Genomic DNA, 19,944 nt, shown 5'->3' with positions numbered 1-19,944 from the left:
GACCCCTGGGAGACCTTTTTGGACACTGTCACCCCCTTTTACCACGTAGACTGGCCCCCTACGTGGTAACAGGCGTGCGCTTTTAAAAGTTGGAACGCCCGAACCTCATGCTGAGTGAAGGGAACAAAAACTCATCACAGTCAGGTCAACATTGTCTGCGCGGGGACGCCCGCTAGGGTCGAGTCTGTCACCTCACACAGCAGTGATGCCTCTCGGAGATAGTTTATCAATGGTCTTCCCAGGGCCCATAAATTCGATCTGGAATACAATACCTCAGAGAGATCTTGTTTTCAGCTATACTTGTTCTCAACATTCCCTTTAGTTACCCCCAATCTTACCTCGTTGTTCCAATATACCTCTTGATTACCTTTTACTTAATGTGCCTTATGTTTTCTACTTGAGTTTGTGATATATAGGATAAAATTATTTTACGGTACAAAGAGAAAATAAGGTTCTTTTAGTATGTTTTCTATCCAATAGTATGACATATATTCTTTAGTCGATATAATTATGCATAGGGAGGGGGGAAATGTGGGTAGCCAGGGTCTGGTGGCCGGAAGATATCGTGCTGTACGGAAAGATAGGGCCCCTCTCCTGATAGCCAATAGCGTTCAGTTTATGATGTAAGCGGACGGAGGTGACGTCACGTATCTCGGGTATATAATGCCATGTCACGTGCCAATAAACGCCATTTGCCATCCACCACATTGGTGTCTGCGAGCTGATGGTCCAGTCGGCCAGGGGTGGGCCGTTGCACCGTTCCTGAACCAGGTCGCCACGCCCTCTAGAGGCAACAGTGGAGGGAGGAAGAGCCTCCAGCAAAGCAGCAGCCTCATGACCCCCAAGAAGGAGAGGTAACAGGGAGGGATGCAGCCTTGCTGGAGGTTGTGCCTGCTGCAGGAGGTTTATAATAGACAGTTTATAATTTCTAATTAAAAGTTTTATATTAATTATTTATATTAATTTTATATATATTAATAATATATAATATATTATTATATTAATTAATTATTAATAAATATTAATATATATTATTATATATTATATATTATAATTAATTATAATTATATGAGATATTTATATTATTATATAATATTAATATATTAATTATTTATTATATATTAATAATATATATAATATATTATATTATATTATATTATATATATAATTTTATATATATATTTATATTAATTATTTATATTAAAGTTTATAGTTTATAATTAGACAGGAACAGGCTGCAAGTGAAACAATCCCTTTTCCCAAAGCAAACCTCAGTGCCTCCAGCTCAGCCCTGGGAAAGTTTCTGTAAGCAGGAATACATTAAGGACTGTGAGCTTCTCAGGTACAATGGTAATGGGAGCCACCCATGAGCTAAAAATAGCATCAACATCCTTTCTCTCCAGTGCCTGGCATCCCAATCTGGTGCTAGTGAAAATGAACAAAGCTTTGAACAGCTTTTATTCGTGTTGTTTTCACAGGCTAGAATTTTGTGGGTAATTTTTCTTACTGGCTCTGAATTTTGAGTCTATTTTAAGTGAAAATATTGGTGCTTTCTCCTTTTGGATTTTTTCCTTTTTTTAATTCATAGAATCATCATATATCATTTTCATATTTTTAGCACAACTACGTGGGAAAAGCTATTGTGATAGGACAGTGGGGATTACAAGTCATCATTTACAAAGAACTTCTCTGTGATTGCAGGAAAAGGGGGGAAAAAATCCCAGGAACTAAAATTTAGTCTTAGATAAACGTTATATATGTTTTTAACAAAATATTGAAAATGTTTTGGTTTAGTGTTAAGCAAATAATACAAGGTGTTTTGGCACGATTTGTGATGTTTGCATTGAGACATCAGATAGATAGAAATAGCTGTTGCAGTAGAAGGAAAAGTTTTACATGGCTATCAATCAGATGAGATATTCCTGTGGTTTCATAGGAAACAAAAATGTCTTTTGTCAAGAAGCTATAAAGACCTGAGAGCAAAACTGGCAAAAAGGACTCTTCTCAAAATATTTAGGGTGTACTTGATGAAGTCCTGTTATAAAATTATAAAGCCTCACATGTTATGCAACTCTCATTTGCTGTTACAGGCATTCAAGAAGCATATCATTTTTGTCTGGGATAACCACTGAACCACTGCTACGAGATCAACAGGTAGAGCTGGAATAATTAGATGAGTTTTTCAGTATGCAAGAAAGGTTATATTTTTTTCCAATTGTATCAACTGATCTTATTATACACTGCCTTTACTGACAACCCCTGCCTTAGACCAGCACAGCAACACTGATGTTACTGAAAGGCTGTGATTTTTCATATTGCCAGAAGATGGCAGAAGAAAGCAATCTTGAATGATTTAAAAATAGTATACTCATGGCTGGCCTTTAAAGGGAGCTGCTACTGATAGACAAGAAACTGCACTGATTGGATGGAAGATAAATGTGAAATGTACTGGATAAATTAAACTGGTACTGACCTGGGTGTATATATGAAATGATGGACACTGTATCGTTTCCCATACAGGTTCTCTGTATAAGAAATGCTTGTAATAGTGCTCATTTTTAATCTACACAGTGCTGTTTGGCCTGGTTTGGGGCTAGTTGTCGCCTCAGACAGCGTCCCTCCTGCCTGTTCTCCAGGGGAAAGCTGACCCTTCAGTCACACAGGTCTCACAGGGGACATTTCCATTGCCAGGACTGAGCTGCGGGGCTCTAAAGGAGGGCTTGGATGAAAAAGTCTATGCTGTTCATGCTCTCTCCCCAGCTGCTTTTACTTCAAACATTTTTCTTAAATAAACCCTCTACAAGAATGGAAATTCTTTTGGAAAGTACATTCAGGCTGGGGGGAGTTTAAGTTAACCACAGGCATGACTCCTCTCCCCCATCTAGCGCAAAGCTCCCCTTGCATCCTCTGAAAGGTGAAAGAAAGCCGAAAAGAACTTGAAAAGGTCGTGAGGAACTTGTCCCCGAACAACACAGCAGCGGCGCAGCACAGCGCAGAACAGCGCAGACGCGGGGCGTCTCGGTAGCGGTCTCGGCCGCACCGCCGCTCCCCGCCAGGTGTCTCCGTGCCTTCAGGAAACGGGAGGGAGTGCGACTCCGGCGAGCTTCTTGCCCAAGCGCCAGCTTCCTCACCCATCCTGCAGCCTCCCTTCTCTCTGTCCCCTACAGCCTACGCCAGTATACCTGGAGCTGATGGAGGCAAGGTGCAACGATGGGGACAATTAGGGGGGTTCGTACTACGACCAGCCCTTCTGCCCATTCTGCAGTAATTAAAAGCACCATGAGGTTTAGGAAGCAGCCAAGCTATTGAAGTCTAAAAGCTGAAAGATACACAGGGGAAAAATCACTCTACAGTTGTCCTGTTTCTTATGCTGTCTTCCCCTATACTCTGCTCTGGGCTGATGGAGAGTGATTGACTAGCCAGGCCTTCAGATCTAACCTGTCCTGCCACCTTTTCCACTGGTCTTATGAATGAGGTGTTCACAATATCCATAACTAGATCTCAAATGAGACAACATGGGCAATAAACATCCAGTATGTGCCTCCTAGGCTAGGAATACATTTATCAGTATTAACCAACATTCATTTCACAGTGGCAGCAAGGAGGAGAATAACAAGGGATCAAGAGTGAAGAAGAATATTTAAAGCAACTTTCAGCTGTTGTTGATGATGAGGAAAAGCAACTGATGATATAGATACCCATCACCTGGACAGGAACACTCTTGATCCTTGAGATGATGCTAACACAGGCCTCAGTGCTCTCACACCTTCCCCCTCAGGATTCTGATCCTACTTGGCTTTTTAAGGTACTGTTTCTTATATTGCTGCTTTTGATAAAATGACTTTGTACCCAGCTGGGTTCTGCAATTAGCAGCAGAATCAACTTCATCTTGTGAAGAAAGAACAGAAGCTCTGCAGCTTCTGACACACCACAAGAACACTGCCAACATCCAGCATCTTTCTTTTGCCCTTTGGCTGCCTACCTCTGAGTTACAGGGTTCCACCTGCTATTCAGAAATAGATTAAGCCTTCCTGAAAATGGGTAAGTTTAACAGAGCACAAGATGGCTTTCAGTCTGCCTCATCTAGGACATCCTACCATCTGGGTCCTTTTACCAGGCTTCCAGCAATGGATCATCTAGGTCAAAGCAGTGCCAGGGTATGCTTAATCCTGTTCTGGACATGAGGTGAGTAAGCACATACCCTTTACACATTGAGGTTTTAGTAGGTATGTGTGTATGGGGCTAGCAACACTCTATAGACACCTGTTCCCCTTCCATGCTTGAAAGGAGAAGCTTCTCTTTCAGCTAATTCTCTTTTTTTTTTTTTTAGTGAAGACAATAGCAAGAAACTGTTCTGCACAGGTTTATCAGCAAAACAAAGACAAATTCAGAGCTGCGCAGGAACTGAAAGTTCTGGGTAAAAGGGATTTTCTATTTCTATTCTACTGGGTGAGGTGTATATACTTGAGAGGGAACAATGCACAGGTCAGCTCAGAAAGGAGGGCGTTCCTGCACAGGTGATGTATCATGGTTGTGGTGCTGGATCAGGGCTCGAGGGGTCTGCACTGAATTCTGCTTTTCTGCCGCTTGCTCTTGACCATTGCTGCAAGTAATGGCTAAGATTGGGTAGGTTGGTCCTAACCCAAAAGATCAAATCTGGTCTGAAATGCCCAGAGCTATGTTAGCTCAGTTGGGCTTCTTTTTCTATTTCTGTGACCGTCAGATACAGGAAAGGGGTTATTGACTTGCTGACTATTGGAACAGAAAAGCATGTGGTGGAGCTGAGGTGCTTTCTTATCCTGACTTATTATATGTCTGTACCAGGTTTTTTATCCATGGTGACAGAAGACAGTGCTAGGGGCTGCTGATCATGCCTGCCCCATTTTTTGCCTTCCTAGGATCATAAACAATTGTGATTACCAAGTAACTCCATCTCATACCTCTGTTTGCTTAAGCATCCTGTTGATGAGTCAGAAACTGGCTAATGACAGGCAAGACCTCTCTGGTTAAAAAATTCAAACTCCCTCTGCTAGCAGAGGTGCTGGCATGGTGATGAGGCTCTCTTTGCACACACACAGCCTGCCTTCTGCCTGGTTACATCTCCACGTAGGATGCTGCATCTTGACTTTACAGCTCCTCTACATAGCTACACATTGCTTTCACAGCAGGACCTATTAGCATCATCAGCCCCCTTTGAAAAGATCTGAAAGCATGCCACCTTTTGGCACAGGCAGGCAGCCTGCTACCCCCAGAGGAAATAAAGACAAAATCCTGGCCAAAGAGGGAACCATGAGAACAGAGCTAGGGTTATGACTTTCTAAATTTGTATCATCAGTCTGTATTTGATGTCTGGGTAATAATAAGGGGACCAGTCTCTTACAGAAACCTAGGGCAGGTTAAGCAACACAGAGAAAAACAGTGGTTTTCCTGAGCTGCAGGACAGAGGATGTGCAGGGTCTCACTATTCCCCACTCACAACCTCTGTGGCTGAGGATTTCATGCAATGTCTCTTCCTAAGCCCTTCAATCTGAGCTTTGAGTATGTTCAATATAGCTGCACTTCTTTTTTTATTTCTGAAAAGAATGGCTTTCCCTTTGTACTGTTTGCATTTTGTCATGCTACGTTGGTTCACTCACCGTTTTCCTGAGTTTGGTAAAGAAGCTGTCTGTGAAAACAAGAACAGAAAAAAGGAAAATTATAAAAGATTTTATATATATATATATATACATGGGGGAGAGATTTTTCAAGGGCAGAAAGCGGAGTCTATCAGGTTATGCACCTAAGTACTATTCATGCCCTTGAAAAATCTCACTTACAGTGTTTAATTGGTCTGTGCAAATCCATTGCCAGAAGAGGTAATTGCCCATTTTTATAAAAAGATTGGTAACAAAAACACTCCAGGCTATTGTTTTAGAAATTAAAAAAAAAATTAGAAATTATGGAAAGAATATGTTTCAGGGCATCAGCCAGTGTCTCCTGGAACTATGCAAATTTACTTGGTGAAAACAACAGCAGACACAATGAAACGAGTTGTATGTGAAGAACTGAGATCTCAAACATTATATTATGCAGAAGGTAAAGATCTGTACGAGATAAGTAACAGCTCAATGTGTTATCAAGGGTGCACTTCGATTTTGATGAATGTTAAAAGAACCTTTAGCCTTGAAAATAAAGAGGATAATTTCTCTCCAGGCAATGGCTGCTCATGAAAGTCATAAAATAAGAGCACTGGAGCCCTAATTTTATAGTGCTTTTTAAATGGTTTTCAAATGGTCCAGCTGCTTTGTGCCACAATAACACAAGGCAAAGATATTTATGCCGATGATAACAAGCATGCATCAGCCTGCCTGAGCTGCTCTCCGCAGGCAGCCTGCATTAGGCGAAACACACATGGAAAGCTGGTACTTGCCAACGTGGATTGATCACAATTACACCATGACTACAGCGATCCTGGGAAGCTGCTTTTTCCACTAGACAACTTGATTGTTTTTCTTGTCTATGTCTCGCCTGCAAAGCACAAGATGCATACATGGCCAGCATTGCTGGTTCTATTTTGACACTTGAGAGCCTGCCAGCTCTGTGTGCCTCTTTGGCCATACCGTCCTTGGCAGGCTTCTCTTTTCAGAAACAGGAGGGCAAATTCAGCCCTGGGTTGCACCACTGGTTTTGGTGGGAGTTTCCCCAAGGATTAATTTGGCCCCAGTGTTGGTGTTCTGTTATTGCACCATGTTGTCTTGTATGGAAATGCATGCATATAGCAAATGAGCTATGGGCAAATGCTACATAGTTCTGCTGAGATGCTGTAATTGCCACCAGCAACTTTCCCCGGGTATTTATCTCTGCATGTCTAGGACTTCAGTCTAAAACTACAATTGGTTTACAGCTCTAAGATGACCTGCTCTAAGATGAGAACTACCCCAGGATCACAGAGTCATAGAGTCATAGAATAGTTAGGGTTGGAAGAGACCTTAAGATCATCTACTTCCAACCCCTCTGCCATGGAGTTATCTAGCTTAACTTGCCAATTTGGGCAGTCATTTCAAAAATTTGAGTAGTATTTTATCTTTGCAGTACCCTTTCCTCTGTGAGACACTGTCAGTAGACAGGGTACTGGGAGAAACTGGTCTTCTGAGGAAGCAGAGTAGGGTTGAAAGACCAGTTCCTTTATGAAATATCTCTGTAAATTTAAAGAAATTGGCTAATTCTGTGTTCATTAGTGCGAGAGACAGATCAATGTTTGTGTAAAAAAATTTTGATGGGAATGGGGAATTCTGAGCATGAAATGAAGGCTAATTTATGGCTGAAAATTTATTACATTTGCCATAAATCTCAGGTTTATAAAGCTAGACAGAGCTGGGCAGAGGGCACAGCAGGAAGAAGCTACCTCTGGGAGGTCCCTGACCATTGAACATCGATTGTCACCAGGGTGGGAAAATTCTGTCCCACATATGGGTGATTTCTTGTACATGCTGGACTATGACATTTCTTTCCATTTTCTTTGCTGATCCCAATGCAGCAAAACAGGTTAGCATCTTTTTATGGCAAGGGATATCTTTAAGACCTTTAACTTTAAACAGGGGACTGTTTTCTTCTGGTGTTGAGTTCTAAGTGTTTTATTGAGCAGGATGGACAACAAACTGGGAATGTATCCTAGAGGAGTATCTAGCACTTTTGTTGCCTTCATTAACCAAATGATTGAGGAGAAACTGGAGCATATGGAATTTAGAAACCTTCTAGCCCCTAAACAGAGAGGAAAGTTAGGTTTGATGTCAAAGCTTTAGGTCATGTTCCTTTCATCTTTATCTCATATTCAGATTGTCTGTCTGATGTTCCTTCCTGTTTCTTCCATTTTTTTTTTTTATGTCGTAAGATTTTAGAGCTTACATAGGTGTACACTGTATCTAAGTTCAATACGTAAATCCTGCAGCTTGATAAAATTGCTTGCCACTGGGGAACTCTTTGGATAGCATTGCTTAGAGGAAAGTAACAGAAGATCATAAGGTAAGCCAGCACAAGGGAAGCAGACCTGCTTCTTCTAAGAATACAATGAACAAAGATATCCCCTTCAAAACAGATATAAATACATGTAGTGCTGTTCCAGGCTGCGTGGAATAATGCCATGGTCACAGACTGCAAAGTTCATACTTCTGCCTCATTCACATCTCATCTCATCTCTGAGAGATCCAATTTACAGCAGCTGAGATAAAGCAGCCTCCAGGGCATTACATTCATCCTTCCATAAATCAAGAGCCACTTTTTGTTACCAGAGATCCAAGTCCAGAAAGAGTGGAAAACACATGCTATTAGGCTTTTTAAATGGCCAATTGGCATGTCTCTATGATAGCTCTTTGCAGCTTTTAGCTGTTTCTCAAACCTGAAAGGAACAATTTTTGTGTTGTGTATGCTGATGAATCAATACTGAAAAACTAAAGAAATCAGTGGTTTCTGACTGAGAACTCAGAACTTTCTCCGCATTCTCTACAATACATAATTTCCTTTTATAATTGCCTTTTTTTTTTTTTTTTTTTCTCTCCTGCTACAGAAATACACTCTGATGATTTCCAGTAAACCACTGTGATCCTTGCCACGGATTTGGACATTGGTTGCTCCTAATCTGTCAGAATCCTGCTGTCCTACCACCTGCCAATGGAGACAATGTCTGTAAGTGGATAATTAGGCTTACCCATGTGATTGAATGAGGTTTAGTTAATGCTGGTTAAGTAATTTGTGATCGCTTAATGAAAGTGCTGCATAAGAGCAGTGGTTTACCACCAGGAGAGGGACTCACCATTTGGCCTTGTGAATGCGCTCAGAGGCAGTACAGAAACATGCACCAAGGTGAAAGTCGATCAAGTTCTCTGCAGGTATTCCATTAGAATGCATTTTCTGGCCGTGAAGTGTTTGATCTCATTTGCTTCCCTGCGTGCAGCATCCAATGCATGGGTAACAGTGAGCCTCTTCAGGTCTTTCTTGTTATGGGCTATGGAGCTGTGGAGAATCATATATGAAAACTCACAACAAAAAGCAATTCAAGGTGCCTTGTTACCTTGTAATGTATTCCTGTCTGTAGAGCCCGGCATCCACCATGTCTTGAGACATGTTGTGTAAGAAAGAGTAAGGTAGTAAAAGAAAAGTAAAAGGTCGTGATTGCTGAATATATGCAAAATATATGTGGAAACGCAGAATTCCAAGTTATTTCACTTGTGTAAAAACAGTTTCCTGCTTATAATTTCCTAAAAATGTTTAACAAGTGTTATAGGCTCCAGCTGACTACAAAATCATTAGGAATTACTGGCCCAAACACCTTACAGAAATTCAGTTCATAAAGTAGCTCAGGTCCTCCACTGGACTTGAAATATGCATGTTGAAAGAACACACTCAGGTTTTAGCATAGCCTGTAACCATTTTGCCTCAGCCTGTAATAGTATTCTTTGATTCTTTTGTACAGTTTCTTTGAGCGGCATTAGCCTTGCTAATCTGGCTAAACTCCAGTTGATAAACCTGCCTGCTTAAGATCAGCATGAAGTTTGATTTCTGCAGGATATTTTACATCTTGTTCCCTTAGATGCTTATTATCTATCACTTTAAAATTTTTACTTTTCAAACCCACAGGGTTTAATTAATTAATCCTTGTGTAACAGCAATAGCTGACAGCCAGACAAATATTTAATAATTGGTTCGTTCACCACTTCAAAGTCCTTCAGGATGAAAGACATGAAATTCATCACGTAAAGTCAGCCATTCATACTTTATTTTACAAGAGATATTTAACTTCTTTAAAGAAAGCTGACCATTAAATTTCTGATAAAGTCATGAGGAGAAATATTTCTTATAAAATACAGCATTAATTCTAGATTGAACATTGATTTCCAGATAGCTCCATATAAACTGCACTTAACTGGTTCCACAAAAACAAGCAGTGACAATTTACCGTACCGCTTCAGGTTATTTTAGCTCTGGCACAAGTCCTGATGTTGGCATGGCTTTGCTCAGTAGCAGAGGCTTCCTCTGTTTATTGACTTCACTGAGTGCTGGGTTGGGCTCTAAATGCAAATACCCTCTTTATTCCACATTTCCCCCTCAGGAAGATCCCACGAAACCTTATTCTCAGGTGATGTTCATATTTGTCTTACTGATATTGGCAGAGTAAAGAAAATTCTATCTATAGCACTTGATAAACTTCCAGTTTCACTGATTGCAGTCTGTAACTCGTTGTACTTAAGCTCAATATTAGCAATCAGCTGTTGCATTAGCAAACAAGCCTGTTTACATTTTCGTTCTTGTGAGCTGAATGTTCTTGAAGTTCATCTTTTCCTTACCACATATACACAATGTGTTATCTATACATTTTTCCCCACAATTCTTTTTTTTTTTTTTTCCCCAAGAGACAGAATGATGTTGAGAATAAACATCCAAGAACAATTTGGAATATATATACCCACAGGGATTAAATGGAGGTCTTAAAACTGCACTTGGAAGAATGTCTAGATTCAAATGCTGGTGTTAAGACAAATACAATTCTTATAGTCTTAAATCTTTGCTTTTACTACCTGTTGGGTGCAATTCTGTAAATTGTTATTTCTGCAAATGGTTCTACTAAAGTAAAAAAGTTAATTTCCAAGTATAGTTATGAGTTTCCTTTAACTGGAAAGGCAAAGGTTGGTTTCCCACTCCCATCACCAAGGCAGTTCACTAAAGTATTGCGTGTTGCTGGCTTCTGCCTTTCCACACCCAGGCCAGACCAGCACAACCGTGTTTCTGGGTGCCCACCAGTGCCTACCACTGGGCAGCCACCCACCTGCTATGCACATGGCTCATCTGCAGGGTGTCACACTCCTGATTAGAAACATAGTGAGATTAGGAAGCAGGCCGTAATTTCTAAAACCGAGTTTTGTAAATGGAGATTATTTCCCTGTTATCTAGGTCATTTTTAGGCTTCGCTTTTTCATAGCTAAAATAATGACCAATTAGCCTGTAATGTCTGATTAGCCAAAGGATCGTTAGTTCCTCCTGCTTCTCTTATATAGGAATTACTGATTATTGATATTTCAACAAGTTTGCAACTTGCTGGAGGTGGAAAGAACTCATTTTGGCGTAACATTTGGTACTAGGCATGTTGAGTGCAGGTGACTGCATGCTTTCTCCATGCTCCAGAGCAAAACAACCATCTGCACAGGTATGAGAAATAAACAGTGAAGTCGGCTGTCATTCAGCAGACAGCATATATTCAGCAGAACAACCATACATTTTTTTTGTCATAAATTTCAACTGAAAATCAAGTTGTCATACAAACAGCAAAAAGTAGAATGCTTTTTTTCTGTGAAAAATTCTATTCTAGTTAAAATTAAACTCAAAAAGTAAGACCCAATCATAGTTCAATTTTAAGTCTACTCAGGATCATGAGTCTGTCTTGTGCTTTATATGGTAAATGTTGCAGCATTTATAAAACCTGTATGTTGAATAATTATAATGCAAAGCAATAAAGAGAGTCTTAGTCTCTTTTTAATTAATTTTATTCTGTTCTGTAGGTTATTTTTTTTAATAGTTAGTCTTTTTACTTTCTTCTATGCTAATTGTAAGCCTATTTTAAGGCAATGAAGTCTAACAAGCTAATAAAGTATTTGGACAGCATATGTTAACCAGTACTGTATTCCCCAGCCCTTCAGAGCAGCACAGCCTCAGATAACACTTACATATTGCCTATGTAGAGATTAGGCCATTCTTCACCCATGTGATTTAACTCCACATCGCAGCTGTCCAAAATATCTGGCAGTTCCTGGGCAGAAGGAGCGCCAGGCTCAGAGCATTCCTGGGGTGACAAGGTCTGACTGTCTTCAGGCACTGACCCCTTTGGTGGCCACACACAGATTTAGGCAGGGGGGAGCCTGCTGGGTGCCACTGCTGCAGAATCCACAGGGGATTTTTTTTGCTGAAGCATGCTCTTTGCTGCTGCTTGATGTTCCCAAGCAGGTGGCTGTCTCTAAATACAGCATGCGCCTTGATGCCTCCCCGGATTAGCTCAGCACTACATCCCTGGTGCAATGGGGAACAGCCACGAAAATGAAGATTCTGCATGAAGCGAATCTCACACAAAACCCCTGCTACTCCCCTCCCCACATAAGCTATATTGGTGTGCCTGCCAGCACAGAGCTTTTCCTATGAAAGAAATGTCGGTCAACGCAACTGAGATGCAGTCCCAAATGTCTCATGTGACCCAGTTCTAATAATAAGTTACCGGGAAAGAAGGGACAGCTCATCTTAGGGGTGAGTTCAAAATAAAGACCATGACAGCAGCTGTCCTGGGCCTTACCAAAGGTCCATTGAGTGCACTATCCTGTGCGTGACTCTGGCTATAAGTGGATGCTTACGGAAAATAAGAACACACAAACATAAATTACGCTGCTTTCTAACACTCTCCCAGCTTCCAGCTGGCTGCAGCTCATGAGCTTCTTGATCTGGAGGGAGTTTCTAAGGATTTGGTAACCCTGAATGTATTTCTATCCCATCAGCTTTTCTAGGTACCCTGTGAACATTTATAGGCTTTTACCCTCTGCAACATCCTGTGGCAAGGCATTACACAGCTCACCTAAACCCCCCTCCTCTTGTTTTAGACCTGGCTTCTACTGACTTCATTTGATTCCCTGACTTCTTGTACTGGAAAATGAAATTAAGGGAAGTTTCCAGTGGAATTTTACATGGTTCACTTCAGGCGACACTGTGGTTTTGTGATTGCTTTAAGCAGATATATGTCAGCTGTAGCTGGGACAGTCCCTTTCACTGTGCTGTCTGCTCACAGACACACACTCACAGCCTCTGCTAAGCTGGCCCTAGTCCACATTACTCACTTGGTAAGGTGGCTCAGGAATTGGGTCTCAATGAAAATTGCTCTCAAAAGAATAAAAACCTGGTTTTCAGATTGTCTTCAGAGGAAATCCAACTTTTTGTTCTGGCATGGTCCTTTCTCACAGGAAGAGCTCATTTCTGGATCATATGCACTCCACTGTGGACTTTGTCAGATGCATTTTAAAGCTACACATAAAAACCAAATGAAAAAACTTGAAAAGGGATAAAGGAATTAAGAACAGACAAAAGAAAGACCCCAGGGCAAGGCAAGTCTGGGGCAGTGTCGTGGTTTAAGCCCAGGCTGTAAATTAGAACCATGCAGTCTACTTCCCCCCCCCCCCCCTTTCTTCCCCCCACTCCTGGAGGGATGGGGAGGAGAATCGAAAGAATGCAGCTCCCACGGGTTGAGATAAGAACAGCTTAGTAACTAAGGTATAACACAAATCACTACTGCTATCACCAATAATAATAATGATAAAGGAAATAACAAGGGAAGAGAATACAACACCTCACCGACCGATACCTCGCCCCCACCCAGCAGTGCTATAGCCCTTCCGGGAACTCAGTTCTACATCCTGGGCATGACATGCTGTGGTATGGAATACCTCTTTGGCTAGTTTGGGTCAGGTGTCCTGTCTCTGCTTCCTCCTGGCTTCCCCTCCTCCCTGGCAGAGCATGATACTCACAAAGTCCTTGGTCAGGGTAAACATCAGTGTTATCAGCTCTGTTCCCAGGCCGAAAGTCAAAAACACAGTGCTGCAACAGCTACTAAGAAGGAGAAAAACTGACTGCTACTGCTAAACCCAGGACAGGCAGGAATGCCTGTGCACCTTTTTAAGAGGAGAGGGAAAGTAATCAGCTCCTGGCCAGGCTGGATTTCCAGGATTGGTAGTTCCTGCAGGCTCCTCAGGGGGCATGAAGGCACCGCTGCATGAACCTAGGTGGTTTGACCTATTCTGCAGGTACCCAGCCTACCTTTAGGTACTTCAATATCTTTCTAAGGACCCTCCCTCAATTAAGAGTTAACATTCAGTTCCTTTAGTCTCCTGGGTTGCTTAGGCCCTATTGACAGATGTACATTTTCTGAAGTAAGTGCCACTGGCGAAGCAGTATTTTCTGTTGTTTTGGTTCCTTAGTCTAACTTGCCAAACCAATAATTGAAATACAAGTTTTCCCACTATCAGTGGAAAATAGTGAAGTACTAATGTCACGTCACATCATGACTTGAACTATGGGTAGTACAAGTGACAGGTGAGAAGGTCCTTTTCCTCCCAGAACATCACAACAGACTGTATTTTCTGTTTTGAGACATTACAGGACTAATTCTACTGGTTTTGCTTATGTTGACTGGAATTTTTTTCCTGAGCAGACCTTTTGCTTATGTTAAATAGAGTCTTTTCCCTGAGCAGACCTGGAGCCAAATTTAAACTGTATATAAGGGAGACAGCAATACAGCCAGGCAGGAAATATAGACAATACTAACTGCACAGATAAAAAACACTTCTGTGATTTGCCAGTGCCCTTTAAGAGTTTCTAACTAATTCATTCCCTCCACTGGGGTAAGTCTTGCTGTACAAGATCACTACCATGTCATTGGTGGTATGGATACTATACTGACTCAGCTTCGCTTTGTACTCTTCTCTACTCCTGACGAACAATCCTCTCCCAGGATGAGCAGTATCTCTGAGAGCAGGTACTAATTTACAACAGAAGCAGCTTTCACAGCTGTGGCTTTGTGGGACAGATGTTCAGGGGCATGCAAAACATTATCCTGGTGGGGAGGTCCATTAATCTTGCTCACATGTGTCTAATTTTGCCCAGCCTAAAGCCATTAAGACGCATTATTTCACTCAAGTGAATTTCAGATTTTTCAATGCCATGCCTTGAAAAGGTTTCCAGACTAAAACCTACTGTAACGTGAAGTATAAATTATAATGAAATATTAGCTCATATAAATCCCTATTAACTCTAATGGAAAACTTCAAAGCAAACTCAGCTCCTCCTCCACCACTCTGCTGCTCTGTGAGGTATAAAGATTGTCTTAGCACTGTTGGGTTTTAAATGTGATTTTCTATTTGATATTTTTACACTACAATGTCTTCTCTTTTTCTCATCAGTGGAGCTCTTTGGCAGCATCTTGGAAAATCTGAAAGGATCTTAAATCTGCTTACTTTGCAAAGCATTTGTGTACGCTGAAATAAGGAGGGATTTCTACGTTCCCATATGTGATAGGCAGTATCAGTATTCATGTTATAACCTCTCCAAGAATTAAGGAGGATAGGGGGCCTGGGAAGGAAGAGTTTTAACTCATAAGTTATCACTATTTAAGTTTTCAAAGAACCTTGCAAGTCTCTCTCAGAAGAGAGGAAAATGATCAGAACTGATGCTTCAAATGCAAACAAGCATAAATGTATTTAATCTGGTGGGGAAGGTTTATAAGGCCAGCTAATCAATAAATCAAACCAGTAGCAAAGTGCAAAAATAGATTTGATTATCACTTCATGGTTCATCACAAGGTAACAAGCTAATTTGCAGGCAGAGTAGTAGCATGAATTTCAAATACAGCTGTTGCTGCATGAACCATCACATTGGTTTAAGTACCAATTAACTGGTGATAGGAAAAGTGACATCCTCAAAACAGCTTAAAACTAATTTGTATCAATTAAGCCTAGCCATTGACGTAAGCAAAGTTCCTACCTGATGATAAATCAGGGATGATTCAAAGCCACTTACACAGAACTGATTTGGGATAATTTGGAGGGAGAGTGAACTAATGAGCTTACAAATGCTTTGAAGAGCTGATATATTTTTTTTTAATGTCCTCAATATACTGCATTAATATACATTATCTTGCTGAAAACATATTTACACAAGGAAATGTTTGCAGATTTGCTGACCCAGGGACTGCAGAGAGAGCTGCACAGAAGTTTATTCTGCTGCTGTGGGTCTTCAGGCTGTCCCAGCATTCTGTAGTAGCTCTGTAGTATTTAGTAGACCAGTGAAAGAGGAATGTTTCTATAGCAATGCCTGTGCTTTTAAGAAATTGTCCTCACCACATCACCAGGCCTGAAACGCAAAAAGATTTTCTTATGAGAACACTCACAGAAGAACTGTAACCAAAAAGAGGAAACTGGCTGTTACACTCCCAAGTAAAGGGCATGCAAGCATACTGTACAGCTACATGCAATTACTGCACATGCCTCTGGCACTAGCACAAACTAGGAACAAACACTGTCCATCTTAACTGCTCCACTGGAGACATCTGGTTGCACTGTGCTAGGCACTGCAGCGCACGGTGCTTATGCTGCTGATTTTGGCTGTACTAGTTTTGGAGAAACTGAGCTATCAGAATTCATCCATTTAGAGTTCTGTTGACATTTTTCTTTGATGCATAATTTTCTTCATTTTTTTCAATATGCATCAAGCATAGGAAGCTGTATGTGCACAATGACTATGAAGGCTGAAATTCAGAGAAGTGAGTGTAAATGGTTTTGCCCTTTCAGCAGTCCTTCTTCTGCCGTAGCTGAACATCCAAATTTCGCAGGTGTTTCAGAAAGCCACGATTGGGTGAAATCCATCGATGTTCTTTCACTGTTTTGATGGCTTCAACCAACGGGAGGTGGTGATTTATCATGAGGTATGCCAGGACGAGGGAAGCTGACCTGCTTACTCCAACTGCACAATGGACCAAAATTTTAGCTGGTTAAGAAAAAAATAAAATATATACATAACCAGAGAAGAGAAGCAGTACAGTGTATGTAGTTCAATTTACAGGGAAAGCAAACCCCTTCTGCCTTCTCCAGCTTGGTCAGAGTAACACTGCAAACATGATATATTTCTTCCCCTTCTGATAGATCACATGAACTGCTAACAATTAAGTCTAATTTGCAATTTTTATACTCACTTGCATGAGAAGTGCCATGAGATTCCAGCCTGATCTCAGAAACACTGGTAAATCAAATAAAATCCTGTTGAAGTAATGAAGTTGTTCTGTTGTGAACAAGACAAAAATCAGACCCATTGGTTTCACAAGCGCTTACTTAGGTGAAGAAGAATGCTAAAATCTGGCTCTAAAGGATGGCACTAACACATTAGCCACCAAGAAAAAAGACTGGCCTAGTACCATTGCGTAATAAGGCAATCAGCTGCCACTATAATATTCTTTTGAAGGCAGAACTTGTGATATAGACTGAGACAGCTCCATTAATGCCAGTTTGCTTATGCTAAGAAATGCTCTTTTATGTAATACAGGTTAATTAGTATTATATTGCACCAGTGCCAAGAAGCTCAGTCTGTTGTGCAACACACTATAAATCTCTTTAGGTAAACGTAAATCTTCTCCTTGGGGGCACAGCCCTTCAGGCCCTGATCACTCAAGAAGCTCACCTGCAACATATGAACCTCTTCATGCAGTTGGTGGCTGTAAAAATCAGGACTTCTGTCTCTTTATTCATTTGTCGTTACAAATACAGTTGCCATAAGAGGGTCTTAAAAGAGGGTGTCCATTTTAAATGCATAGAACCATAGAATGGTTTGGGTTAGAATGGACATTAAAGATCATCTATTTCCAAATCTCTCTGCCATGGGAAGGGACACCTTCCACTAGACCAGGTTGCTTAAAGTCTCATCCAGCCTGGCCTTGAACACTTCCAGGGATGGAGCATCTACAACATGCATGTTTTTGCTTCTCCCTTTTTGAACCAGTCTTTCCTTCCAGATATTTTTCTCTCTACCTCCTCTCCTCTCTGCCCCAGTCTCTTTCATACACTGTTCATCCCTTTTCTCACACCAGCTTTCTAGGACCTAGTTAGAGCTACATCCATGTAGCCAGTGCTCCCTCCTCCTGCCACCCACGTGCAGGTGACCAGCAGCTGGCAGGAGACCATATAGTGACTTGTTCACCACCAAGCTTGTGGAGCTGACCTGTTACTAGAGGCTGCCAACTCACATGAAAATGAGACCAACAATAATTGCATACCTCCTGGTGTGTTCAAGGCGTTATGGATAAATTGTGCCGCAGAGAAAAAGAACTGGCTTATATCAAAGCTTGGGAGGTCATGGGCTGGTACACCATAATAATCAATGGTCGCTCCATAGAAGTCCTGGCCTCCGTGGCTGTATGATGTGCCATGGGCAGCATTTAAAACATGGGTCACACCCATCTTCCAGAGAACAAATCTGTTGTGAGCTGTTACTCTAAGGAAAAGACAAAGACAAATCAAGATGCAAGCAGAGATAATCATAGAGCAGGAAAAGTGCTGTGATTGCATCCCCCAGGCCATTTGCTGGAGTGTTGGTGCATTGCTTCTGAGGGCTAACCAAGAAGAAAGTACCAGCTTAGTCATAATTTTCTCTTGGAAACTGTGCTGTCTTCCACGTAAATGACAGCAATTAGCAAAACTATGAGCTGTCTAAAGCTGCACCTATGAGGCATACTAACAGACAGAATATATGGCAGAGGTATGTCTGTAAAGCTGTACTTACAGGTCTCCTAAGAAGAGATTAGGCCATACTTCATCAACATGGTTGCAAGAGGGCCGCCCAGTGTTTAGGAGCTGCTCAATTTCCTTAATGGAGGGGACATCCTCCGTGCATGTCCCAGCGCCTTCGGGTTCCTGGGAGCCCAGCACCTCCACCCCAGACATGTCGAGAGCCAGGGAGAGATCCCGCTCCCACCAGCCAGAGGCACGGCGCTGTGTGCTGGGGTGCTGCCAGCCCCCGGGATGGTCACGGGGCGAGCTGGGAGATGAGCTGAGGCAGGTGCTGGGCAGCAGCTCCTGCTGCAGAGCCACACTGCCCCTGCACTGCGCTATCCCCTGAGCCCCCTCCCCAGGGCTGGCCACTTGCCTGTGCATTACCCTGACAGGCATAGCCAGTGGAAACAGATTCATGTACCAAACTGGGCATTACTGGGTCTTTACTGATTCCAGTCTGCTCATCCCCAGAGCCACACTGCTCTGCTGCACAGCAGCCTTGGTGCTGGGGATGTCAGCCACATGTGGCAGCAGCCCCCTGCCCACAGGACACCCACCAACACATGGCCCTGACTGTCCTCAATGGTGACCTCGACACAGCAGCAGCAGACAGTGAGATCTGTAGGTTCATCACAAGCAATTAAAGGTCTGATAAAGGAAAAATGGAAACCTGTCCAGTGCAAAAAGAGTGGCAACTCTCTCCCAGTAACAACTGTCATTTATTTTGTGGTGCTTAAAAGCTTAATAGCTGTGAAAGGGTCTGAAATGCACCAGTGGGTCCTACCGACATGGTCACCAGGAGGTTAAACACTAAGTGGATGATGAAATCTTGCCTATCACCAGTAATCTAGATAAATGCATTTCTTGAAGGTACTGTTTTTTCACCAAGTAAAATTATCTGAGCCTAAATGTACATTATACATTTAATCTTTTCTATTGCAGTCACTACTTTCATCACCGTATAAATACATCTGCCACATATTTTATGATAGCTCCCTCTGTTGAAAAGAGAACAAAGGAGGTGAGCACAATGGTTGTCAGGTGAAACTTGTGAGCCAGTGAGTTAGCCTGAATAGGAAGGTCTGGCGAGCCTCAGGTTGGAGATCCATCATATCAAATTGTAATACCAGTGAGCCCTTTCAAGTGCCTGTGCTTCTGGTCTGAAGGATATGTGATTCCTGGCAGGGGGCTGCAAAAGTGTCAGTGATGGAGCTGCAGGGTGAAACACATGAAATGCTGATACTTTTCCTTTGTAAGTCTGGCTGCTGACATGCTGACAAGTCATGGTTCTTCTACCAAAGCAGTGCAAAAGAGAAGGTGACCCAAGAGAAGAAACTTGCTGCTGATACTATCCCCTGTAGAACAGGGTCAGGTGTGAGCCACCTTTATTTCACATGCATTGATTTACTAAGATGGAGAGATGATTTGCTTTATTTTATTTTGACAAAAGTCATATCATGGAAAGCTGCTTGAAACCAGGTATTAAAGTCTGGACTAATTAACTATGCTTAGGAGTACTTGGGGTGAGAGATCAAGGCAACAGTTTCTAGCATCAGAGGGCAAAAGTTATATGCAAGAAGAGAAAAAAGAAGTGATTTTGTTTAGAGTCTCTCACAAAGCAGAAATT

General features: G+C 41.8%; 1 protein-coding gene across 1 annotated transcript in view; it reads right to left on the bottom strand.

Annotated features, from left to right (window-relative positions):
- LOC308223266 (dual specificity phosphatase 29-like) overlaps positions 1 to 18,698 on the bottom strand; it is a gene marked incomplete at its 5' end in the record, with an annotated part of 35,379 nt that extends 16,681 nt beyond the window's left edge. Inside the window, 2 exon segments of the mRNA XM_080622021.1 lie at positions 5,637 to 5,665; positions 18,328 to 18,698. Coding sequence (XP_080478147.1) covers positions 5,637 to 5,665; positions 18,328 to 18,698 — 400 coding nt within the window.
- Between the last annotated feature and the right edge of the window lie 1,246 nt (positions 18,699 to 19,944).

Source organism: Psittacula echo (genome assembly GCF_963264785.1).
Source record: "Psittacula echo genome assembly, chromosome: 6".
Taxonomy (NCBI): Eukaryota; Metazoa; Chordata; class Aves; order Psittaciformes; family Psittacidae; genus Psittacula; species Psittacula echo.
This window is presented reverse-complemented; position numbering and strand designations above follow the sequence as displayed.